Source organism: Entelurus aequoreus, linkage group LG13 (genome assembly GCF_033978785.1).
Source record: "Entelurus aequoreus isolate RoL-2023_Sb linkage group LG13, RoL_Eaeq_v1.1, whole genome shotgun sequence".
Taxonomy (NCBI): Eukaryota; Metazoa; Chordata; class Actinopteri; order Syngnathiformes; family Syngnathidae; genus Entelurus; species Entelurus aequoreus.
In genome coordinates, this window is record NC_084743.1 from 20,634,445 (window position 1) to 20,661,359 (window position 26,915).

Below are 26,915 nucleotides of genomic sequence, written 5' to 3' on the forward strand. Positions count from 1 at the left end.
ATATATATATATATATATATTTATATATATATATATATATATATATATATATATATATATATATATATATATATATATACATAAATAGATCTAGAGAGAGAGCCCGGCCCCAGGCCAAATTCCCTTAACCCAGTGTGGGCCCCCGAGTCAAAAAGTTTGGGGAACCCTGATTTACTAATTTCCTTACTTCCCTACTAGGTAAATAAGTTACACCGTGCGTATAATAAATTAAAGTCGACACCCAATAGCAGAGTCGCTATTTATGGCCATGAATTTGTGCCTATTGTCTATTAGCAAACAACAGTGTACATTACTATCCCAATCTTAACATACACAAGTTACGTAAGGATATTTTATTTTATTTCTAGACATCACAAGGGGGAGCCAATTCGACAAGAAATGCTAAACGTGCCTATCAAAAATTCATGTGTCAAGCGTGGAATCCTTGGAAATGCGGGATGCTGTTTATGCGCTACCTCGTGATATCACGTTGCTTTGTTGTACCCAGTAATTGTATCGCGGTGACAGCTAACCAAAAAGAGGTTTTGTCCGTCAATGTCGCTCATTAAAAACCCAAACTTAGATGTGGCATGAGACCTCAGACCAAAATTTGGAACATTCAGCAGAGGAGCGCTCCGCATTCCTCGGATAATATCCTGTAGACATGGATACATGCGACTTTTATTTGCAGCTGTAAAAAGGTCAAAAGGTTCGTTCCGTGAAGTCGTATTCTTTCTTGGAATACATCCTCACAGGGATTGTGCTCAGCAATTCATAGTCATCGGATTGTTCTTGTTTCCTGGTTTTCTGAACGTGTGGCATAAATAGCAACGTTTCTGCATGAACAATGCGATATGACGGTATTTCCTGCGAACAGGAATTCAAGATAAGAGGCTAAACGGATTCAAACTATTTCCTTATGTCTTTTTAATAACAATAATAATGCAAGTTCTATTGGATACGGAGTTTGTTGTAATTGTTTTCTAATTTAGTCTCTGCTAAGACGTGTGCCAGGCTTTGTGCACGGCATGTTTTGTGTTTGGAACAAAACCCCTTCGACGTAATTAAAATGTTACGTCACGCTCTTTTTCCATAACAGTGATGCGAATAAAAGTCACCACATTCCTTTCTCGCTCACTGTTTCTTTGGTCATCAAGACCTTCATTTTGTACACAATGAGGTCCTGGTTTGTTGACACCTTATCCACCACCCTAGAGACTGCAGAGCTACCGGGCCCCTAGCTTCAAATATTAACTAGGCAGTCTAAGGATGGTTTTCTAACGTCAGGCCCTCCGGCTCATTTATCCCTATAATTATCTTGTCTCACCCCTGTGGAGATTAAACAGTAGTCTGTTGACTGATCTGTTGCATCTTGAAAAGATGTAATTTTAGATGCTGATCTGAGACTGACTTTATCAAAAGGCCGGACATAGCATGGCGTAACTGGGAATTCCAATGAAAGGTCTGCGACTCTATTGTTATGTGGCCACCTAAATTGTATCCCATGGCACCGTATATCCCGTAAAAAACAACAGTCTCCGGCGGACAAGTGGGATATTTACGTACAGATGTACATTTTTAAACAAATAAATATCAGGCGCCATTTTTTTTAGCGTCTCTGAACCTTGAACCCAAAGAAGGGCGGTGTGGCTCAGATTGTAGAACGGCCCTCGAGACACTTGAGCGTTACTGGTATGAATTCATCCGAGTCATTGCTGTTGTGTCTCTGGACCGTTCTCCCACTTTCCTTCCTTTTGGGGGGTGGTCGTAAATTGGCGGCCACGTTTTCGTCAGTCTACCCCAGGGCAGCTGTGGCTACAAACGTAGCTTACAATGAACTATAGGTTCTCGGAGTCAAACGCTTTAGGTCACTAGTAAAAAAGCACAATATAAATCCACCCATCCATTTTCTACCCCTTATCCCTTTCAGGGTCGCTGGAGCCTATCTCAGCTGCATTCGGGCGGAAGGCGGGCTACACCCTGGACATGTCGACAATATAAATCCAATCCATTATTAGTTTTATTACTATCGTAATTCCCGGGCTATATTTATGCCGCACCCATGTCAGGTTCAAACACTGATGACATCTATTAATCAGACAAGAAGCAAGGAATCATGCAGAGACAGAGTTCAATTAGGCTCATTTGAGGAGACACGTGTTTTGGGCTGTATTCAAGATACAGATCCAAACTACGTTCTAAAAATCCAGCCCGCGTGCTTCCTCTATTTATTTGGAAGGTCCCTGTTACATCCACTGAAGCTGTCGCAGAGGGAAGGGGGTAATCTCGACAACTCCAGTTAGACACAATACATGATTATTAGGGCTGCAACTAACGATTAATTTGATAATCGATTAATCTGTCTATTATTACTTTGATTAATCGATTAATAATCGGATGAAAGAGACAATCTAAATTTCTATCCTATCCAGTATTTTATTGAAAAAAAAAACAGCATACTGGCACCATACTTATTGTGATTATTGTTTCTCAGCTGTTTGTAAATGTTGCAGTTTATAAATAAAGGTTTATTAAAAAAATAAAAAAATAAAAATAATTTTAAAAAAATAAAATAAATAAATAAAAAAACTCTGCGCATGCGCATAGCATAGATCCAACGAATCGATGACTAAATTAATCGGCAACTATTTTTATAATCGATTTTAATCGATTTAATCGATTAGTTGTTGCAGCCCTAATGATTATACAAAAATGCAAATGTGATGACGCTGATGATATCGCTCTGTCTCTGCTCTGTCTGCGTCACGGCGGTGTTCGGCCTTGGCAGTCAGCAGGCGTGATAATAAATACACATAATTATTCTAACAACCCACCACATTTTTTAAGAAATATAAAGTTTTCCTATATTAGCCGCACTGGACCATAAGCCGCAGATATATACTGGTACAAAATATTCTAATTACATACCTTAATTGTGTCAAACGGTGCCTGTCACACGGCAGTAAAATGGCTGATCAAACAAAACAGAAGTCATCGTCATGGACCCACTAGCTGAACAGACTCAATAACTCCACTGTGACGTTTTGGTGAATTTACCAAATTAAAACAATACAAACAGAATGCTATAGTAAGTTATACTATACTAACACAGACACTTGTAAACATGTTAGCATATTCGCTAGTGCTAACACTGCTAGCTTGATTACATTGTGATAACACGTAAAAATATGCATGAAAACACTCCTGCAGACATCACACACGGCAGGGTTTAGTAAGTATGAATTATTTTAGTTACATTGTAAAACTTACAAACGTTGCTTAGGGTGACGAGTGAAGAATCCATTCGAGCATATGGACACACATGCTTCCGGCACAAAACAGGAAGAAAACCTGCAGTGAGCGAACTCGTCCAAGGGATGGCGCCATAGCACAAACAATAACACGCCTTTCCAGTGTCTCTTTAGGCTTAATATTAAGACTATTTGTTGAATACAAAACATTATGGTCGTTGGCAAAGAAAAATAAAAGTAACGGATTATAGTCCAGAAAATACGGGGAAAATACCTACTCAGTGGCCTAGTGGTTAGAGTGTTCGCCCTGAGATCTGTAGGTCGTGAGTTCAAACCCCGGCCGAGTCATACCAAAGACTATAAAAATGGGACCCATTACCTCCCTGCTTGGCACTCAGCATCAAGGGTTGGAATTGGGGGTTAAATCACCAAAATTACCACTGCTCCCCTCACCTCCCAGGGGGTGATCAAGGGTGATGGGTCAAATGCAGAGAATAATTTCACCACACCTAGTTTGCGTGTGACAATCATTGGCACTTTAACTTTAACTAATGTCAACATGGCTTTAGGCCAGTAGTTCTTAACCTGGGTTCGATCGAACCTTAGGGGTTCGGTGAGTCAGCCTCAGGGGTTCGACGCTGAGGTCAAGACACACCCGACTCATCGTGTAAATAAAAACTTCTCCCTATCGGCTTTATGGATACGGCAACAACAGAAGTCAGACTGATTTGCATGTGTGTAATTTGTTGTGAGTTCATGCAGTGTTGTTTTGTTCTTTGAACAAGGTGATGATGATGCACGGTTCATTTTGTGCACCAGTAAAAAAAAGATAACTGTCTTGAATTTGAAAAAAAATTAAAAATTATTTTTCACTAAAGAAGGGTTCGGTGAATGCGCATATGAAACTGGTGGGGTTCGGTATCTCCAACAAGGTTAAGAACCACTGCTTTAGGCTGAAGTAAATGGTAACAGAGATTGAGACTTGGCTCACTTGGAATCAGTCCAGTTTTTGGCTGAGTTTCGGGGGTTAAACATGGACCCTCTAAGCCTCCTTTAAAAGCTGGTCACTGTACCCAAAGAGCCAACTTTTAAAGTCCAAGAACGGGTGCTGTACAATACTGTTGTGTTCCTTATTCTAATTCAGTGGTTCTTAACCTGGGTTCGATCGAACCCTAGGGGTTCGGTGAGTCGGCCTCAGGGGTTCGGCGGAGCCTCCGCCACGGAGGTGAAGACACATCCGACTTCTCCCTATTGGCGTATTATGGATACCCCCAAACAATGTTCCCTCTAATTTTCCATCTGATTTGCAGGTTGTTTGATTGATCGATTGAAACTTTTACTAGCAGATTGCAAAGAAGAGAATACATTATATGAAACAGTACAGTACATATTCCGTACAATTGACCACTAAATGGTAACACCCGAATAAGTTTTTCAACTTGTTTAAGTCGGGGTCCACGTTAATCAATTCATGGTAATGTGTGTAATTTGTTGTGAGTTCATGCATTGTGTTGGTTTTTTTCTTTGAACAAGGTGATGTTCATGCACGGTTCATTTTGTGCACCAGTAAAAAAACATATCTGTCTTGAATTTGAAAAAAAAACATTTTATTTCTCAGTAAAGAAGGGTTTGGTGAATGCGCATATGAAACTGGTGGGGTTCGGTATCTCCAACAAGGTTAAGAACCACTGCTTTAGGCTGAAGTAAATGGTAACAGAGATTGAGACTTGGCTCACTTGGAATCAGTCCAGTTTTTGGCTGAGTTTCGGGGGTTAAACATGGACCCTCTAAGCCTCCTTTAAAAGCTGGTCACTGTACCCAAAGAGCCAACTTTTAAAGTCCAAAAACGGGTGCTGTACAATACTGTTGTGTTCCTTATTCTAATTAATGCACGCTGAACTGCGTATGCAATGAGAAGCTGGAGCCTCGACATCTGATTGCACACCCAAATATTTGGTAACATAACACGGTGTGTCCCGAAAGGATGAAAGTATACGGCAAAAAAACTAAAGTAAATACGTGTTCGACAGCAGTCATGGATGGTGTACGTGGGAGTGCTTGTTTGACATATTTATACTCCGCAAGTAATAGCTCTGTAGTCTGGGAGGGAGACACAAGGGCACATCTAAACACAAACCCAAGGCCTGCCAAGTCATGAGTTGTGAGATTAATTTCAAAGAGATGGCTGTACAGAAGCCAAAGACCCAATTCCGGTAATCACCTTGTCCCCCCTCCCCTGCCCGAGACTCCAGACACTCAAGCTGTGTCAGGCTCTTTGAACATCGGTATCTCGTAGCGCATATCCCTGCTGCCTTTCTCCAACGACGGTCCGCGGCGTTGGCAACTTGCTAATGCCGACAGGGGTTTGCGAGCCAAGAGATCACTTCCATGCCCCCTTTACTCATATGGTCGTTGATTTGCATTTCGACAGCAGTCGGCTTACAGTCTGCAGCCAACATTCCTCTTCGGTTCAGCGCGTCTGACCCTTTGCACCACAGCGGGTTCCCTTGTCAGATAAATATAACCGGGGTCATCCACTGGCATCATGGCTTCAGCTAGGCCAGGCCCCTACAATAACTCAGTACTTGTGGTACTACTAAGCCTGAGGAGGCGGGGAAGGGGGGGGCGGAGTGCTTCTTTTTGAGGCCGCAAAGCACCTCTGGTGGGGGTCTTGGCTTAGAGAGGCTGAGCCCTAAATATAGGAAGGGGTGTTGCTGGGAGGTGGTAGGTTCAGGATAAGAGACCTCAACCTGTGAATGTCCAACCAAGACATGTCCTGCAATCATTAACATTGTTAAAAACTGATTTCGATGTTGGCTAAATATAGATGCGTTGCAGATACACATAATGTTTCATAGTTTGAGATAAACCAACAACAAACATCAAAAACGGACACTATTGAACAATTGAAAGTACTACAGTTGAGAAATAAATGTACCATTCTTTCCGGGCTTAGAGCACACGGGTATTTCAGCAGCAACCACCAAATTTTAAAAGAAAAATAATATTTGTACATATATTAGCCTCACCAGACCATAAACCGCAGATGTATACTAATATGAAAACATTTGTCAGTATTTATTTACACACCTCAATTGTTTCCAAACGGTGTTTGTAACACGGCAGTAAAACGGATGATTTAACAAAACAGAGGTCATCGTCATGGACCCACTACTTGCGGAAGCTAGCTTTTCAATGAGCTAAACAGTCGAAACTGTCATGATCCGTGGTCCAGATCATGTTTTGTGTTTGTTTTGGACTCCCTTAGTTCCTGTTTTGTGCACTTCTGGGTTTGTTTTGGTTACCATGGGTACTAATCGGTTTCACCTGCCTCTGATTAGTGTTCGACACTAATCAGAGAGCTATTTATTCACGTTGCTCGTCACACTCAATCTGGCTTCTTTGTTTGCTTCATGCTCGCGTCACGTAAGTTTTGCTTGCCTCCTAGCCTATGCTAAGTTTAGATTCAAGTGCGATTGGCACCTTTTTCCATCGGTTGGTTTTCTGTTTTTGTACTTCTTTGAGTTTTTTTTTTAGGAATTAAATGATGTTCCTACCTGCAAGTCCTGTCCAGAGTCGTCCGTTTGCATCCCGGGAAAACGAACCGCGCAGTAAGCCGCAACCAAACCGTGACACGAAACTGGAACAATACAAAAAATAATGCTATCGTAAGTTAATAATGCTAACACAGATGCTTGTAAACGTGTAATGCTAACGAGGCTAACTTGATTACATTACAATAGCACATACAAATATGCGTGAAAACGCTACAGACATCACACATTTGACGGTTTAGTAAGTATGAATTGTTTTAGCTGTATTGTAAAAACTTACAAACGTAGGCTTGAAGAAGCCTTTAGAGCAGAAACACTATGGACGGTTACACTTCCGGCCCAAGGCACAAAACATCAAGTACATTTTCGAACCTCGCCAACTGTTGTGAGCAAACTCGTCCAAAAGTAACACACCTTTTAAGTGTCGCTGTAGATGTAATATGAACACTCGATTTCAAAACATTATGGCCATTAGCAAAGAAAACGCCATAAATTAGCCGCAGGGTAAAAGTAACAGCTTATAGTCTAGAGCTGTGTACTAGTATTGTATGTCTGGGTGGGGGTCCTGTTTTGGAAATAATTTGTACCCATTTCAGATATCGCATTTAGTTCCCACTAAAACATTCACATGTTGCACAATGAGATGTAAACATGGGATCATGTGTAATTTCTGTAACTTTCTGTTTGTAAAATATATCTTTATTAGTATTTCTTTAAAATAATAACATAATTTCATGATTAATATTTATAAATTAAGATTAAATGAAAGAAACTTTTTTTTTATTTTTCACTAAAGAAGGGTTCGGTGAATGCGCATATGAAACTGGTGGGGTTCGGTACCTCCAACAAGGTTAAGAACCACTGTTATAGTCCAAAAATTACGGTATTTTACAGTGGCAGTTAGAGATCGGTACCGAATTCGGTACTTTTATTGGTCCCCTGTACATGTTAAATAAATGGAGCCTGCATCTAAGTAATGTTACAAGTTGTCATACCAACAACGCATAAGGCACTTAAAAGTAAAGTTAGGCTCCACTTTTCAAAATGCACTAGCTTGATGCTAATTCCCATTGTAATTGCAATAGACATGCTAATAATGATCAATTTCAACACCTCTAAACTGCTACAATCAAACAGCTAGTGTGTAATAAATACAACACTTTGAACGACTCAACAAACGACCGGCACCTTCAACCTAATGGCAAAGACTACTTCCTGGCTATGACAACACACTTTAGCCTACCTGCGCTAGTGATTAGCATTAGTGATTTTTTTTTAATGCCTCTAAATTAAATTGACCACTAAGATGTATATTCCACTTAAACAACTGATGTATAATACGTATAAAATACTTACAGGCAAATACAAAATATCCTAGGGGTACATTCTATTCATGTAAACAACATTTCATTTACATTTTATTTTGTGTATTCATTGATGTAATTAAATATGATATTTATCCCGTAATTATATACTAAATATTATTATCAGGTCATCATTTATTCTGTTGTAGACAAAGAATCAAGTTATTATATCTGAGTGAATGGGTAGGACAATATACATTTTCTTCCTTCATGCTCTTTTTTGGTTTCTTTCTTTTTTAATCTATTTTGTTTCAATTGTATAGACGCAGAGTATTTTTGGATGTTGTGATCAAAATAAAGGATAAGACTAACATTGCTAAGTACTAAACAAGAAAGACAACATTACGGACATAATAAAACAATCACTTACTGTACAATGTCTGCTCTCACTGGGATGCTTATATCTTACAGTTTAGATGACAAATCAGTCATAATTAACTAACGCAGGTGGGAAAAACAAAGTGGCAAGATCAAACAAGTGTCTTTTCGTGACTTTCTTGCGATCTCCGGGTCTAAGTTGAATGTCGAAATTGACCAACTTCTCGGTTTAAGGCCACATTATTCCAAAATCCAGGTGAAAGGCATGATCTAGAATTAACTTTCACCAGCTCAGAGGTGATGCAGCAGCTCACTGGCTCAACATGTCAATTTGGAGGCGTAAGCCAGTTATCCTTGTGATCACGGTGCTGCTAAAAGTAGTTCCTCAGCGTTAGCGCTTACAACAACAATATCACTAATACTTGGTTGATATGCAGGTCAGGACATGTAAACGGACGATCGTTGGCAGATTTTGGATGTTTTTTTTAGAGGGCTCTATGGACGGAATAGTGTATTACTGCATTGTTAGCCACCCTGTACTTTTAGAATAATAATAATATATTTTATTTATAATGCATAGGGATGTACGATAATATCGGACTGCCGATATTATCGGCCGATAAATGCTTTAAAATGTAATATCGGAAATTATCGGTATCGGTTTCAAAAAGTAAAATGTATGACTTTTTAAAACGCCGCTGTGTACACGGACGTAGCCAATAAACCTTAAAGGCACTGCCTTTGCGTGCCGGCCCAATCACATAATATCTACGGCTTTTCACACACACAAGTGAATGCAATTCATACTTGGTCAACAGCCATACAAGTCACACTGAAGGTGAGCGTATAAACAACTTTAACACTGTTACAAGTATGCGCCACACTGTGAACCCACACCAACCAAGAATGAACGATACAATATACACCCCCCGCTACCCCCTAACCTCAACCCCCCCCCTCCAACGCCGCCCAAATCAACCTCCCCATGCTCTCTCAGGGAGAGCATGTCCCAAATTCCAAGCTGCTGTTTTGAGGCATTAAAAAAAATAAATAATGCACTTTGTGACTTCAATAATAAATATGGCAGTGCCATGTTGGCACTTTTTTTCCTTAACTTGAGTTGATTTATTTTGGAAAACCTTGTTAAATTGTTTAATGCATCCAGCGGGGCATCACAACAAAATTAGGCATAATAATGTGTTAATTCCACGACTGTATATATCGGTATCGGTTGGTATCGGAATCGGTAATTAAGAGTTGGACAATATCGGAATATCGGATATCGGCAAAAAAAGCCATTATCGGACATCTCTAATAATGCACTTTTCATGTGACATCAAATCTCAAAGTGTGACGTTTTAAAAGACATAAAAAAAGAGAAAACATTTGATAAAAACATCAATTATATAGAAATATTTGTCATATATTAGAATGCATTAAAACAAGAACAACATATGTGTTCTTCTCTTACATAAGGATTGTAAATGATGGGCAACATTTTTTTTATTAAAAGTGTATTTCCCTTTTGGAATAAAAAACAATACAATTTAAATGATGTAGTGTCCAAATCAAACATAGTATATAATGAGGTTTAGTTGCAAAACATAACTTGTGTTGTGACTTCATTTAACAGTAAATAGCTTTATGAGCTGATCAAAAGCTGTTTATGCTAAACCCGAGAATTAGTGCGTTTGACGGCAGCTTTCACTGGGAATATTTATTTGGGAACTTTTGTTTCAGCTGCTGTTCATCACCTGTTGATTGAGCGTGTGTGTCAATAAACAGCAGGCAGCAATTAGTAGCACAAACACAAACAGGCGACACCTGCTCGTGTGTTCGCGTCGCAGTTTTAACAGGTGAAACCGCTGTCGATATGATATATCTTCAGGGTTCCAAAACATCGATTAGATTGGAATGTTTTTAGTTGTACGGCATTTCCAGTCAGTTTCAATACTCTGTGTTTTATAAACTATAAATCATGCATATTTTCCAATAACACGTAATAATGAACAGTGCAATTAATGGTAAATTGAGATAAAGTGGATTGATAGTTTTTGGACGACTACTTCATTCAGTGTTTCCCACACATTCATTTATTTGTGGCGGCCCGCCACGAAAGAATTACGTCCGCCACAAATAGATTTAAATTTTTTATTTATTTATTTTTTGTCCTGTCCAGCTTCTCAGGCAAATCATATAGTTGATGTAGATGCCCATGTAGGCTGTTCAGATTTACTTTACCAAAGAGAAGTGTAGGATACTTCTCTTGTTGCCTTATTTGTATTTGACCACTACTGTTTTCTGTGTATTTGTTACTGACTGTGGCAGGACACCTCTGCCTCTGTTTCACTTTATGTTGCTGGTAAATAATATGGTTGTAGTAGTAGGCTAAAGTTAAATTATTTAGTATGCACTAATTAAAGGGGCAGAGCTTTAAGAGACATTTTAGCTTTTATATTTTTATAAGATATATTTTTTGTAAGAACCACAATTAATAAATATATTTCAGTGAATAACTTATTGTTCAAATCTGTATATAAATATGTACATAAAGTGTTGTAATTATATTGTAAAATGGATGGATGGATGGACGTTTAAAACAAAACTGTTATTATTAATTAGTAAGTATACATTTTTTGAGCCTTTTTAGAAAAAATCATATCATTGTAGTAAATTATGCAAATTACTCGATGATGTCATGGTGACCACGCTCATAGCCACGCCCCCACCGCCACAGGTATCTTGGCAGTTTATGGGAAACACTGTCATTGATCACCAATTATCTATTAACATCATTTTTTTATTTTTTATTTTTTTAATATAAACCTTTATTTGTAAATTTCAACATTTACAAACAGTTGAAAATAATAATCAAAGTAAGTACAAAAACAGTACAAAACAGCGCCAGGGGGTTGTAAATTCAAAATAACTAAAATAGAATGCAAAATATATATATATATATATATATATATATATATATATATATATATATATATATATATATATATATATATATATATATATATATAAACAAAGTGCAAAGCCATAGGCTCACTCAATCTCAGTAAATAGCTTAAATTTGGAACACAGCATCATCGTTTTCACAGCTTTTTGGTCATTAGAGGTAGCGAGTGTTTTAATGTAGAGTTCTAAATCTGTTTTAAAGGCACAAAAAAAACAACTTACATTTATGAATATAAAAAAAAACAAATCTGTTGCCATCATGCTTTATTTAGAGCTGTTGAAAAATGACGTGTTAACTTGTGATTAAATACAAAAACAAAACAAATTCCATTAATCCTATACACACGTACATTAACCACGTAATTTATTTTGACTGTACGTGCTCCACTGGCTTAACCGCGCACACCTGGTCGATACTGTATAACAACATAAGGGTCGATTATTTGTACAAAGATGAGATTTGCAAAGTGAAAATAAACCCTGACTGGCGTTAAAAAAAAAAAAACTGTCACCAGGTTTTGAGCAAATAAATACAGTGCATTAAAGTGAAACATTAAAAGGAACATTTCATGATGACATTCTGACTATTAAGTTGCAGGTGTGTCCAAATATATACACTACCGTTCAAAAGTTTGGGGTCACCCAAACAATTTTGTGGAATAGCCTTCATTTCTAAGAACAAGAATAGACTGTCGAGTTTCAGATGAAAGTTCTCTTTTTCTGGCCATTTTGAGCGTTTAATTGACCCCACAAATGTGATGCTCCAGAAACTCAATCTGCTCAAAGGAAGGTCAGTTTTGTAGCTTCTGTAACGAGCTAAACTGTTTTCAGATGTGTGAACATGTTTGCACAAGGGTTTTCTAATCATCAATTAGCCTTCTGAGCCAATGAGCAAACACATTGTACCATTAGAACACTGGAGTGATAGTTGCTGGAAATGGGCCTCTATACACCTATGTAGATATTGCACCAAAAACCAGACATTTGCAGCTAGAATAGTCATTTACCACATTAGCAATGTATAGAGTGTACTTCTTTAAAGTTAAGACTAGTTTAAAGTTATCTTCATTGAAAAGTACAGTGCTTTTCCTTCAAAAATAAGGACATTTCAATGTGACCCCAAACTTTTCAACGGTAGTGTATATGTTTTATTATGCAAGCGAGTAACAACCTGTGAATAATCATGATTAAATCAAATTCAAAAGTCATTAATCTGATTAAAAAATATATTATTTAATAGCACAATTATTTTTTTTTTACAATGCAATTTATTATGCAGTCATGGCCCAGAATGATGTGAGTGAGTTACATTTTCAATTTTTATATGTTTCATAAAATATTTCCACTGTCATGATTAAGAGGGATCGTTACCAATTAGTGAGTTTAAATAAACCAATAACTGATCAAGACAAGGTAGCAATATACAAATATTATCATGTTTATTTACTGTATATACTACTGTACTGTTTACCTAATTATTATAGTTCCAATATGGTATTTGATTTTAAATGGCACTGTTGTCATGATCTGTGGTCTGGATCATGTTTTCGTTATGTTCTGTTAGTTTAACGCCACAGTTCCTGTTTTTTTGTGCACTCTTGTTTGTTTTGGTTGCCATGGTTGCATATGATTTTCACCTGCCGCTGGTGTTCGGACGCTCACCTGGCTCTAATCAAGAGACTATTCAAACGGCCTTTGCCAGTCAGTCGGCCTGGCGTCATTGCTTGTTTCAGGTCTGATTCCAAAGTCATGCTAGTTGCGCCATGCCACAGTTTGGTTAGTTGTTTCATGCCACAGTTTCATGTTTGTTTCTTGCAATGCCATAGCTTATGCTAGTAGTTTACTTTAACTCCAAGTGCGATCAGCCTTGATTTCCGTTTTTTGTACCTTTTTGAGAGAAGATCATTAAATATGTTCCTACCTGCAAGCCTTGTCCGGAATAGTCCGTTTGCATCCTTGGAGAACAAACCTCATAGTAAGCTGCGAAAACCAAGTCCTGACAACTGTATGTTTATAGTCATTATTCTTATGATAGTTTTTTTTTAAATAATAATTGATTTTAATACAACCAACATAATTTGTTATATACTGGTAGTATAAAATGTCCATATAGTGGTACGCCAAATAATCTATTGATTAAAGTACAGTAATGTATTATTCTATATTGAAACACAATGCTGCTGTTCAGACTGTGTGTAATGTCACAGTTGCCAAAAGATATTAAATATACTTGTTAAATAAAATGTGTTTTTAATGAATACTTAGGCCTACTGCGCTACTGTATTTTAATGTGGGTCAATATAGTGGTAGTTGGGAGAGCCATGTTGGATAACCACTGAAATACTTGGACTGCTCACATAACCAGTGATTTAAACAAATCCAGTACTGCGATACTAATGAAACCTATTCGGTACTATACCGCCTCTAAAAAGTACCTGTCCCGTACCCCTCCCCCGTTGTTGGTTTACAAGCAGAGGAGCATGTTCGGCAGCGCACAAGCACAGAGTACTTACCAACAGTGTGTAGACAGAAAAGGGAGAACGGACGCATTTTGGCTTAAAAACTAACGCTAAAGGTGAAGTTATAACACTGAAACGCCCTCAGGAAGAGGTGCTTTAAGGCACGGCTAGCTAGCTAGCGGCTAAAGGTGTTTTAGCTACTTCTAAATCCCTAACCATTGCCTCCAAAAGTATGTTTCTTACAAGTATCATCCCTGCAGGACGAGGAATAGCTAAACATGCTTCACTACACACCGTAGCTCACCGGCATCAAAATGTAAACAAACGCCATTGGTGGATCTATACCTAACATCCACTGTAATGATACCAAGTACAGGAGCGTATCTAGTCAATACTACTATGATTACATCGATATCTTCTTTCGTTTTTTTTACATATACATTATGTTTATAAACTCAAGAAACACATGAGGACTTTGAATATGACCAATGTATGATCCTGTAACGACTTGGTATCGGATTGATACCCAAATTTGTGGTGTCATCCAAAACTAATGTAAAGTATCCAAACAACAGAAGAATAAGTGATTATTACATTTTAACAGAAGTGTAGATAGAACATGTTAAGAGAGAAAGTAAGCAGATATTAACAGTGAATGAACAAGTAGATTAATAATTCACTTTCTACAGCTTGTCCTTCATAATGTTGAGAAAATAATAGAATGGAAAATGACACAATATGTTACTGCATATGTCAGCAGCTAAATTAGGAGCCTTTGTTTGTTTACTTACTAATAAGAGACAAGTTGTCTTGTATGTTCACTATTTTATTTAAGGACAAACTTGCAATAATAAACATATGTTAAATGTACCATGAGATTTTTTGTTAAAATAAAGCCAGTTTTTTGTGGTCCCCTTTATTTAGAAAAGTATCGAAAAGTGCCGAAAAGTGTCAAAATACATTTTGGTACCGGTACCAAAATATGCAAGATGTTTGATTCTGGAGGCGTTCCTAGATTGCAAATGAAACCACACCCCATCCTTTCCAAAAGTACTAGAATTTACCTTTTGAAAATGTACGCTGTTCTTAAAGATTTCAGCGCTATTTTGTTTACGGACAAAAGTGGAAAATAAACTTGATAAACATTGTGGATTAGGTACACCTGCACCGATCCATACAGAGCTGCACAAAAAAAAGCTGCTTTTTAGCAGTATTTATTTCACCGGATGTTGCACATCGGTGTCGTTGTGCGCATACCACAATTAGATGAAAATAATACTTGAATGATTTCGTCTTTTGGCATTGGTTAGTTCGAGTATCCAACATTGTTAGATTTAAATACAGTGGGTCTGGATTTCAGCCTCATTCTGTGACTGAAGCATTAAGGAATGGGTTGCTTGGTTGTTTCCAGGGCTAGCTGCAGTGTGCTCAAACAACCACCAGGTGGCATCTGTGAGCAGATAATACTGTATTATCGCCTTCTCGTTGGGATTTATTAGGTCTTCCCATCAAGACACACCATTTTTCACACATTCTTCACTCACGGTTTAAGTGACGGATCCACTGTATTTGTGTGCTAAAAAAAACAAAAAAAACTGGCACGTCCGACCGATAAGAGGCCACCGGGAAGGCTTAGGCAGAAGAAGATGGATGGAAAAAAATGGATTGTATCCATCCGGATGACGATTTGTATTTAAGTTAAGTTAAAGTTAAGTTAAAGTACCAATGATTGTCACACACACACACACTAGGTGTGGTGAAATGTGTCCTCTGCATTTGACCCATCCCCTTGTTCACCCCCTGGGAGGTGAGGGGAGCAGTGAGCAGAGGCGGTGGTCACGCCCGGGAATCATTTTTGGTGATTCCAACCCTTTGATGCTGAGTGCCAAGCAGGGAGGTAATGGGTCCCATTTTTATAGTCTTTGGTATGACTCGGCATACCTACCGATCTCAGGGCAGACACTCTAATCACTAGGCCACTGAGTAGGCATTTATTCAGATTCTTAATCGATTCAAAAATGTATTTAAAAAAATTATAAAATTTGAGATTTAAGATTCAGGCTAATTTAACAATCAATTAAAATAAATAATAATAATAATTTAGGCCATCTCTTTGCTTACTTGCTGCATGTATACATCAACAGCCAAAGAGCTTTAGCAACCTGTTTTGAAAAGGTTTTATCATTATTTTTATAGCAAAAAATATATTACGAGAATCGGTTTGATTTGAGAATTGCGTTAAAACGAGAATCGATTCCGACTCCAATCGGAATCGAATCAAATCGTTAGTTGTTGTCAGATTCCTATCCCTATTAAATATTATTAAAACCACACAGTGCAGGCCAAAAGTTTGGACACACCTTCTCAGTCAATGGGTTTTCTTTATTTTCATGACTATTTACATTGTAGATTGTCCCTGAAGGCATCAAAACTATGAATGAACACATGTGGAGTTATGTACTTAACAGAAAAAAAGGTGAAATAACTGAAAACATGTTTTATATTGTAGTTTCTTCAAAATAGCCACCCTTTGCTCTGATTACTGTTTTGCACACTCTTGGCATTCTCTCAATGAGCTTCAAGAGGTAGTCACCTGAAAGGGATTTCACTTCACAGGTGTGCTTGAAGTGTGTTCATTCATAGTTGTGATGCCTTCAGTGACAATCTACAATGTAAATAGTCATGAAAATAAAGAAAACCCAGTGAATGAGGAGAAGGTGTGTCCAATATTTTGGCCTGTACTGTATACATCAACAGCCAAAGAGCTTTTGCAACATGTTTTGAAAAGGTTTTATTATTATTTTTATAGCAAAAATACATATTATGAGAATCGGTTTGAATTGAGAATTGCATTAAAACAAGAATTGTGTTGAATCGAGAATCGATTCCGACTCAAAATCAGAATTGAATCAAATCGTTAGTTGTTGTCAGATTCCTATCCCTATTAAATATTAATAAAAACATACAGTTTGGACACACCTCATTCAACGCGTTTTCTTTATTTTCATGACTATTTACATTGTAGATTGTCCCTGAAGGCATCACAACTATGAATGAACACATGTGGAGTTATGTACTTGACATAAAAACGTGAAATAACTGAAAACATGTTTTATATTCTAGTTTCTTCAAAATAGCCACCCTTTGCTCGGATTACTTTTTCGCAGACTCTTGGCATTCTCTCGATGAGCTTCAAAAGGTGGTCACCTGAAAGGGTTTTTTTACTTAACAGGTGTCATAGTTTTGATGCCTTCAGTGACAATCTACAATGTAAATAGTCATGAAAATAAAGAAAACGCATTGAATGAAGAGAAGGTGTGTCCAAACTTTTGGCCTGTACTGTATATTGTACATTGCATTTCCAGAAATATTGAAACTTTTGAGGTAGGAAGTAGAGTTTGATCAATGTATTATTGTAATATGCACGTAAAACACAAAATGACAGTTTTTTCCAGGCTTACATCAGCAGTGTTTCCCACACATTCATTTATTTGTGGCGGCCCGCCACAAAAGAATTAAGGCCGCCACAATTCTTTTTTTTTTTTTTTTTTTTGGTTCTGTTCAGCTTCTCAGGCAAATCATATAGTTGATGTAGATGCCCATATCGGCTGTTCAAGATTTTTGGAGCTCTTTGTTCAGTGGATCAAATGTTTGATGAAGCTTTGTGTCTATCTACCACCACTACTATTTTCTGTTTATTTGTTACTGACTGTGGCAGGACACCTCTGCCTCTGTTTCACTTTATGTTGCTGGTAAATAATATGGTTGTAGTAGTAGGCTAAAGTTACATTATTTAGTATGCACTAATTAAAGGGGCAGAGCTTTAAGAGACATGTTAGCTTTTATATTTTTATAAGATATATTTTTTGTAAGAACCACAATTAATAAATATATTTCAGTGAATAACTTATTGTTCAAATCTGTATATAAATATGTACATAAAGTGTTGTAATTATATTGTAAAATGGATGGATAGATGGACGTTTAAAACAAAACTGTTATTATTAATTAGTAAGTATACATTTTTTGAGCCTTTTTAGAGAAAATCATATCATTGTAGTAAATTATGCAAATTGCTCGATGATGTCATGGTGACCACGCCCATAGCCACGCCCCCACCGCCACAGGTATCTTGGCAGTTTATGGGAAACACTGATCAGACTTAAATCAAAGTCTTGACTTGGATCTAAATATAAGGTCATTTATTGTTAACCAAAATCCTTTGGGCTGGTTGCAGATCGCGAGTCCCGAGAACACGAGGACGCCATGGCCACAGAGATTACAGAGGAGCTGCAGCCAGCTAAAGTTCCCCTCCTGACCAAAGACATTGTCAACAGTAAAAAAGTCCACGCGATGCGTAAGGAGTTTAAGAGGAAGCAGGGAAAGCAGCGCTCCATGGGCTCCCCCATGGACTACTCTCCTCTGCCCATTGACAAACACGAACCTGAATTTGTGAGTACCCATTAGGATCCTGAGTCCGCTTCATCTTAAAACGATATTTACTTTGACAACCACGTGTGATGCATCCGATTGCAAAAATAGGTCTGTAGTGATATGTTTTGTCTGTTCTCAAAAAGGGACCCTGCAGGAGAAAACTTGATGGGATCATTCAGGGAATGAAGGACACTTCTCGAGTCATGGCTCTGTCTTTGTACCTTCCCAACTGTGACAGAAAAGGTTTCTTCAAACGCAAGCAAGTAAGTTTGTGTCATCTTTCCCATTTTTTTTTTAAAGAAACAGGGCACTAACTATTTCACTCCTGAACTTTGGTACTCCAAATAATCACTTAAATAAATACACATAACTACCGTATTTTTCAGACTATAAGGCGCACTTAAAATCCTGTCATTTTCTCAAAAATCGACAGTGCGCCTTATAGCCCGGTGCGCCTAATGTACGGAGTGACTCAGGTTGTGCTTACCGATCTCAGAGCAATTTTATTTGGTAAATAAATAATGATAAATGGGTTATACTTGTATAGCTCTTTTCTACCTTCAAGGTACTCAAAGCGCTTTGACAGAATTTCCACATTCACCCATTCACACACACATTCACACACTGATGGCGGGAGCTGCCATACAAGGCGCTAACCAGCAGCCATCAGGAGCAAGGGTGAAGTGTCTTGCCCAAGGACACAACAGACGTGACTAGGATGGTAGAAGGTGGGGATTGAACCCCAGTAACCAGCAACCCTCCGATTGCTGGCACGGCCACTCTACCAACTTCGCCACACATGGTGTACTGATAAGTGTGACCAGTAAGATGGCAGTCACACATAAGAGATGCGTGTAGACTGCAATATGACGCCAGTAAACAACACCAGAACTTTAAATGTTCCATTGAAAATAAAGAACGTTACACACAGCACTCAAAAATCCGTCAAAATGTTTTAGTACGACTTTCAAGACGCACCGCTTGATGCAGTGGTCCCCAACCACCGGTTGGTACCGGGCCGCGCAAGAAATTTAAAAAAAATAAAATAATAAAAACTTTTTTTTTTTTTTTTTTTTTTTTTTAATGAAATCAACATAAAAAACACAATATATACATTATATATCAATATAGGCCAATACAGTCTGCAGGGATACAGTCCGTAAGCACACATGATTGTATTTATTTATGAAAAAAAACAAAAAAAAAAATTCCACCCCCCCCCCCCCCGGTCCGTGGGACAAATTTTCAACCGGTCAACGCTACAAAAAGGTTGGGTACCACTGGCTTGATGGATTGTCGGCCCATATCTGAGATACAAGATTTACGATGGTGCGTGCACCCATTAGCAGACATTATTTGTCGTTTTGTTTCACAATATTATGCAAAAGCAACTTTTCTTACCTTCTGATGTGTATTTGGGATCTGCATAAGTCCTGAAAATTTGCGCACGTCCGCCACTGTAGTCCGTGTCCATGCCGTAGTCGATAAGCTTCTTCATATTCTCTATCTTCTTGTTATGGGACATTCATCCTCCGCTGTTGCCATTTCTAATATAAAGTAGCATAAAGTTCTAACTTATATCTCACTATGGAAGCGCTAAAAACTACCGGTGTAGTGAGTTTACATTATTCACCCAAGGAACTTTAGTTATTAGAGAGTTCTGGTGGGACGGTTTTTCACGGGACACATTTCCGGCGTTGTTATTGCACTAGTGAGCCACGGATGAGGAGATGCTGCTCCGTTATAAATTGAAGTAAAGTCTGAATGTCATTAAAACAGTTAGCTCCATCTTTTGACACTTCTTCCACTCCCGTCCTTGCACGCTACAACAAAGATGACGGGGAGAAGATTCTGGTCGAAGGTAAACAAGACCGCCCAAAACTACAAATGTGCTGACTTGCTTTACGGCGTACGTCACTTCCCCCTTTCCTCATTCGTTACAAAGACGGAAATCGATGCAAACGCCTACGTGCAATTACGCCTATCTTGATAGAAGCTACAAAACAACCAAAGAAATGAAAAGTTTTACCTGAGGATACAAAAAAAAAACGAAAAAGGGAGGCTACCCGGATAAAAGGACAGTCAAGGATCAACATTGCCCCGGCTTTCAAAGATGAGAAGGGATTTCCGATTGATGCTGACTTGGCTCTGGTGCTGCTAAACTAGTAAGGGACTTTCCAAGCTCAAATCAAAATGATAATGCTAATGTTCGCTACTGGAAATTTGCGTGGTAGCAATAAATAGCCACCAGCTTCCACACTGACAAAACCAGCCACGCAACAAACTCAAAAGTAATGTATAAATAAAAAAACAAAGCCATGACTGCAAACTGCGAATATAAAGTTTGAGTAAAATATGTAGGTTCACACTATGGAAAGACCTGTCATACTGAATCATTGCGTTATCATCATGTCAGTTTGACGCTATATGCGCTAGTCCTCATGGGAAATGTGGTCTTCCTTCAGGCTAAACACTACCGCTCTGGTCCACTGGCGCCGCTAAAATCAACCAAAACTGAAAGTTCCTAAGTCTTTCTATTCATCGAGCCCATAGTCTTAAGTCGATGTAAACACCTTCGTGCAATTACTGCTATCATGATAGAAACTACAAACCAACCAAAGAAACGAAAAGTTGTGCCTTAGGATATAAAAAAAATAAAAAGGGAGGCTACCCGGATAAAAGGACACTTAAGGATCAATATTTCCCCGGCTTAATCAACTGATCAGCAGTAGCATTTTGCCAGTACAGGGTGTTACCTCGGTTTTATTTAGTAATCCGTTCCATAAGGCTCGATTAAGACTGATTCGTTCTAAAACCAAAGCAATTTTTCCCTCAGGGAATAATATCAATCCAGTTAATCCGTTTAATTTATTTTCTACATTTAAAACGCTTCCTTGTTGTCTACAGAACATGTAACGGCGGTTCATATATGATGTTTTACAGACCACCTTCAAGCCGCTCTTCAGAATGCGCCATTTTGTCGTTTTTAGCGCTTCCATAGCGAGTCTACTGACGGGTAAAACTTTGAACTATACGCTAATTTGTATTGGAAGTGGCAACAGCGCAGGATTTATGCGCATGTACGAGACAGTCTGCCCCACAACAAGATAGCGATAAAGAAAGTGTCGGACCACAATGCCGGACTCACGTAAAGCTCTGTGGTTAAATCTCTACCATATATGGATATATCCGCTGACGTCACACTTCGGAAAAACGTCACAAATTTGGCAAATAACAGCTCGCTTGGGGGGTTGAGGTACTGGAAGAATCAAATCAGGCTTCCACGATTTGATACAAAATGTTTCCAAATACACAAAACAGGTACCAATAGGTTCCCTTTAGGTTATATAAGAGAATATTTATAGTTGTACATGCAGAAAACAATGCAATATTAATAAAATATTGCAAAAGTTTGGACACACCTTCTCATTCAATGGGTTTTCTTTATTTTTATGACTATTTACATTGTAGATTGTCACTGAAGGCATCAAAACTATGAATGAACACATGTGGAGTTACAGTATGTACTTAAAAGAAAAAAAGGTGAAATAACTGAAAACATGTTTTATTTTCTAGTTTCTTCAAAATAGCCACCCTTTGCTCTGATTACTTTTTTGCACACTCTTGGCATTCTCTCGATGAGCTTCAAAAGTAAAGGGTTTTCACTTCACAGGTGTGCTTGAAGGGTGTTCATTCATAGTTGTGATGCCTTCAGTGACAATCTACAATGTAAATAGTCATGAAAATAAGGAAAACCCATTGAATGAGAAGGTGTGTCCAAACTTTTGGACTGTACTGTATATTTCTTACAAAATTACATATATTACAGACAAGAGAACCAATAAATACCGATATCGATTAGGGTATCGTACCGATACAATCTTTAAGCTATACATCCCTATGTACGACTGTTGTGATACAGGGATCGGGTTTTCTGGTTTCTACCAAACTGACTTTAAAGGCCTACTGAAATGCGATTTTCTTATTTAAACGGGGATAGCAGGTCCATTCTATGTGTCATACTTGATCATTTTGCGATATTGCCATATATTTGCTGAAAGGATTTAGTAGAGAACATCGACGATAAAGTTTTCAACTTTTGGTCGCTGATAAAAAAAGCCTTGCCTGTCCTGGAAGTAGCGTGACGTCGCAGGTTGTGGAGCTCCTCACATCTGCACATTGTTTACAATCATGGCCACCAGCAGCGAGAGCGATTCGGACCGAGAAAGCGACGATTTCCCCATTAATTTGAGCGAGGATGAAAGATTCGTGGATGAGGAAAGTGAGAGTGAAGGACTAGAGGGCAGTGGAAGCGATTCAGATAGGGAAGATGCTGTGAGAGGCGGGTGGGACCTGATATTCAGCTGGGAATGACTAAAACAGTAAATAAGCACAAGACATATATATACTCTATTAGCCACAACACAACCAGGCTTATATTTAATATGACACAAATTAATCCCGCATAACAAACACCTCCCCCCTCCCGTCCATATAACCCGCCAATACAAATCAAACACCCGCACAACACACTCAATCCCACAGCCCAAAGTACCGTTCACCTCCGTAAAGTTCATACAGCACATATATTTCCCCAAAGTTACGTACGTGACATGCACATAGCGGCACGCACGTACGGGCAAGCGATCAAATGTTTGGAAGCCGCAGCTGCGTACTCACGGTAGCGCGTATCCAACTCAAAGTCCTCCTGGTAAGAGTCTCTGTTGTCCCAGTTCTCCACAGGCCGATGGTAAAGCTTGACTCTCATCTTTCGGGAATGTAAACAATGAAACACCGGCTACGTGTTTGTGTTGCTGCAGCCGGCCGCTAATACACCGCTTCCCACCTACAGCTTTCTTCTTTGCAGTCTCCATTGTTCATTAAAGAAATTGCAAAAGATTCACCAACACAGATGTCCAGAATACTGTGGAATTTTGCGATGAAAACAGACGACTTATTGGCATGTGTTGCAATGTTAAGATTTCATCATTGATATATAAACTATCAGACTGCGTGGTCGGTAGTAGTGGGTTTCAGTAGGCCTTTAATGTGTAGATGCCAAATATGATGCACGACTGATTTATTCAGGACTTTTGTATCGGTTTCACTCACAATCCCTGTTTTATCGCCCCACAGTGCAAGCCCTCCCGTGGCCGCAAACGGGGCATCTGTTGGTGCGTGGACAAGTACGGCGTTCAACTCCCCGGAACAGACTACAGTGGCGGAGACATTCAGTGTAAAGACCTGGAGAGCAGCACTAACAACAATGAGTAGAGCAGCAAAATGGACCACAATCATCCCCAAACTCCACATGACCCCCGGACCCACATTTCCTCTCTGAATTACACCTTTAATCTCCCCTCACTTCAAGAGTTATTTCAGATTTTTAGGTAGAATTAAAAAAAAAAAAAAGGACCAGGATTAAAAAGACTTTTTGTTTTTGACCAAACACTCATCTCTAAACGAGGGGGAGGGAGTCCAAGAATCCCTTTTTGAGCAGATCTTTTGACGACGGCGCACGTGGGGACCCCCCTTTGTGCAAGCTGCATATTGATTAAAACATATGCACGTTTTTGTTTTTAAGAACCGGGGGCTCTCTGTGAAGCAGATGTATTCATATACATTGATGTTGTAAAAACGAAGCAAAATTCATTGTGAAGACAAAACAAGAGGGCAAGTCGGTTGAATTATTTACAATTGGATCTTTTAATTGGTTGAGATTTTTTTTCTCAAATCAATCGCAACTGGACTGTTTGGTTTCCCTTAGAAGGCGTTTCGCCTCTCATCCGAGGAGGCTTCGTCGGTTCATGCTCAGACTTAGATTGGTCCGATCTGGTCTTAGACTGGCAGTGGGAAGGGGATTCCTACGGCCCCATTCGTCACGGTTCACCCGACGATTTGAGGGGGGGGTGCGATATCCAATCTAGCCACCAGATGGCAGTAAAATGTGTTTTCTGGCAATTCCAACTTTGACCACGGCCTCAGTTCTATCATTTTTAGCAGACCGCATTGCAAAATGATTAAACCCTCATGCGAGAGCCACCCAGGAATGGGGCCGTACGGATCCTTTCCCTACTGAAGATCGGTCAGATCTAGTCTAGTAGCTGGTGCCAAAAACTCCCAACACAAGGAGGCTGTGCCTCGGCAAGGGTGGTTCCGCCCTATTGTAGTGGAAAAGAGCCAGCGGCGGTAGTTCAAGCGGAATTGCATTGGAGGTATCGTGTGGCGGAACGATCCCTACAAGCCCAAAATCCGTCGGAATCACCCACCTTAGCGTTCCATTCAGTTGTAAGAAAATGGTCCAGTTGCGATCGGTTGAACGCCCCCGAGAGTACCTTGACCTGGATGAACGAGAACATCCGTAGACATGTTGAGCTTTTTGTGTTACCTGAGACAGGGATGTGCTGCACCAGTTCTATGGGTATGTGGTTCTGTCAGAGCACTTATTAAAACAGGGCAATCTCCTTCGGCGTATAACTTCACAAAAAATAAAGTGTGCTCGAATGCATGTATGTTTACAGTGCGAATGTGTGATGTGTGTATTAGCCTGCTTTGGTGTATAATAGAGTGAGCCTATATACAAAAAAAGAATGTCATTTTTCGTTTTTTTCTCTCGTTTGATTTTTGTCACAAGTACTGCTAGCGCCTGAGGTGGTTTATCGAGACCGTCCTTCTCTCTCTTTCTCTCTCTCTCTCTCTCGTGTAAAATATGTTCGACGTGGAGCGTTTGGCGACAAAGGAGGAATCGGATCGTTACGGATGGATTTATGTAAGTGGCTCTTTGACGATGTAGCTAGCCTGATATGCCAACTGTGCCTATTTGCGACCGAGCCGAGGGCGGGTGCGCGGACTTACAGTAGGGAAGGGGATTCATACCGCCCCCATTTGTCGCGACGAATCTTAGAGTGTGGCCGTTCCAACTTTGACCATTGAAAAACGATTCCCCCTTAGGAATCCCCTCCCTACTGTAACCGGTGGGATAAAGCGACACTTGTCGCCGAAACTTTGACCTTTTTGACTTGGGTGCACGAATCAAACTTCCCGAGTCCGGCCGGTTTGCGTCTCGGATTCGGTCGTGCGAGGAGTCAGTTTTGTTTGAGCTGTTATTTTTGCCTTCAGTGAAGTACAGACAGCCCGCATTTTTGAGCCATTATATCAAGTGGTTTCCACTTAGTACTTCAGTGTAATCGCGGTGTATTGTAATATAGTCATTTAATTGTATTCTTTCCTACAAAGGCGACGTTTGGCAGAAGCTATCTACCCGGTTACAACAAACGGTCTTGGCAAAAGTCCCAGTGCCTTCCAATATGCAAATACAATTAATGTGATGCAACAATGACACAGGTCCCATCTTTGTTCATACTGTATAGCCCCTTCACAAGAACTGACACTACCTATAGTGACCACGTCGTTCTTGGTCGGTGTCGTAGTTTCTCAAGGCTATTCCGAACGTGTGAACCGCAGTCTGTTGAACCTCCATGTGCTCGTTGTTTCCTAGTCGATAAGCTAAGATTTTTTTTTTGTAAGCTCGTTTTGTTTTTTTGAATACCAATGTATATGATTGCCAGGCAAGGGACTTCAAAGGATTTTTGTTTGAGGAAACAATTCTCTCTGCAAAATTCAAAAAAAGGCATCCGGTTTTGATTCTGTTATCAAGACACTGCCCCCACTCCCAGTACCCAACCCCATCTGCCACTTTCAAAAAAAAAAAGCAGCTTGCACTTATTTCAAGTACTCACTATTGATCAATGACAATGACCTAAGATGTAGTAAAATGAAGTCAGTAGAAGAAAAAAAAAATAAAAAAAATCTTAATGTTGTTTAATATTGTGCTTACCTTTTAAAGGTTGATATTTTGTTGACAGGGGCTCTGCAGCCCATGCCTGGGACCTCCACTACAGAAATTTAGAACAGATGAACTCAGCCTCAGGTGTTCTTAAAGCGTCTTTTACAGAGATGAGCGTTCAGATGCATCGGTCGAGGGGCTGTTTTTTTTTGAGAGGCATGTCACATTGGGAAGAACGACCCCCTTGTACAGTGGATATATTCAGGGTCTAGCCACTTCCCCTACATGGGGTCAGCAACTACATCCCGGCAGGCACAAGACATTGAAACAACGGCGAGAACGGTGTCGAACTAGGTCCTGACGTTGAGCAAAAGTCAAACATATCGTTGAAACAACGGGCTTTTTGACAAATGTTTAGTCAAGGTTGGGTTCTGACGTTGATTTGACCGTTGAATTGAACGAATATTCTACAACACAAATACGACGTTGAAACAACATGCTTTTTGACAACGTCAATGTCAGGTTGTGATGCTGATTTGACCAGTGAAGTCTGGTAATTTTCCAACCAATAACATGGATCCAACGTTGTCTCACTTTACATACACAACTGTTTTTTGGAACGTTGTTTCCAAGTCAGTTTTAAAGGACATAATCAACGTTGTGTCAATGTTTTGTGTCTGCTGGGATATCATTAGATACAGTTAGTCAGTTATCAGGAGTCAAGACATCTGTGGAATGACCTACTACAGCCAGGGTTGCATTTTAAAGAATAAACGACAGTGGCA

At 39.2% G+C, this 26,915-nt stretch overlaps 1 protein-coding gene across 1 annotated transcript in view; it reads left to right on the forward strand.

Annotated features, from left to right (window-relative positions):
* Positions 1 to 26,915, forward strand: part of LOC133663241 (insulin-like growth factor-binding protein 5) — a 45,225-nt gene that overhangs the window by 17,739 nt on the left and 571 nt on the right. Inside the window, exons 2-4 of the mRNA XM_062067563.1 lie at positions 18,148 to 18,362; positions 18,488 to 18,607; positions 23,481 to 26,915. The exon at positions 23,481 to 26,915 is cut by the window's right edge and continues 571 nt beyond it. Of these exons, the coding sequence (XP_061923547.1) occupies positions 18,148 to 18,362; positions 18,488 to 18,607; positions 23,481 to 23,618 (473 nt within the window). The 3' untranslated portion in view covers positions 23,619 to 26,915. The remainder of the gene's footprint in view (positions 1 to 18,147; positions 18,363 to 18,487; positions 18,608 to 23,480) is intronic.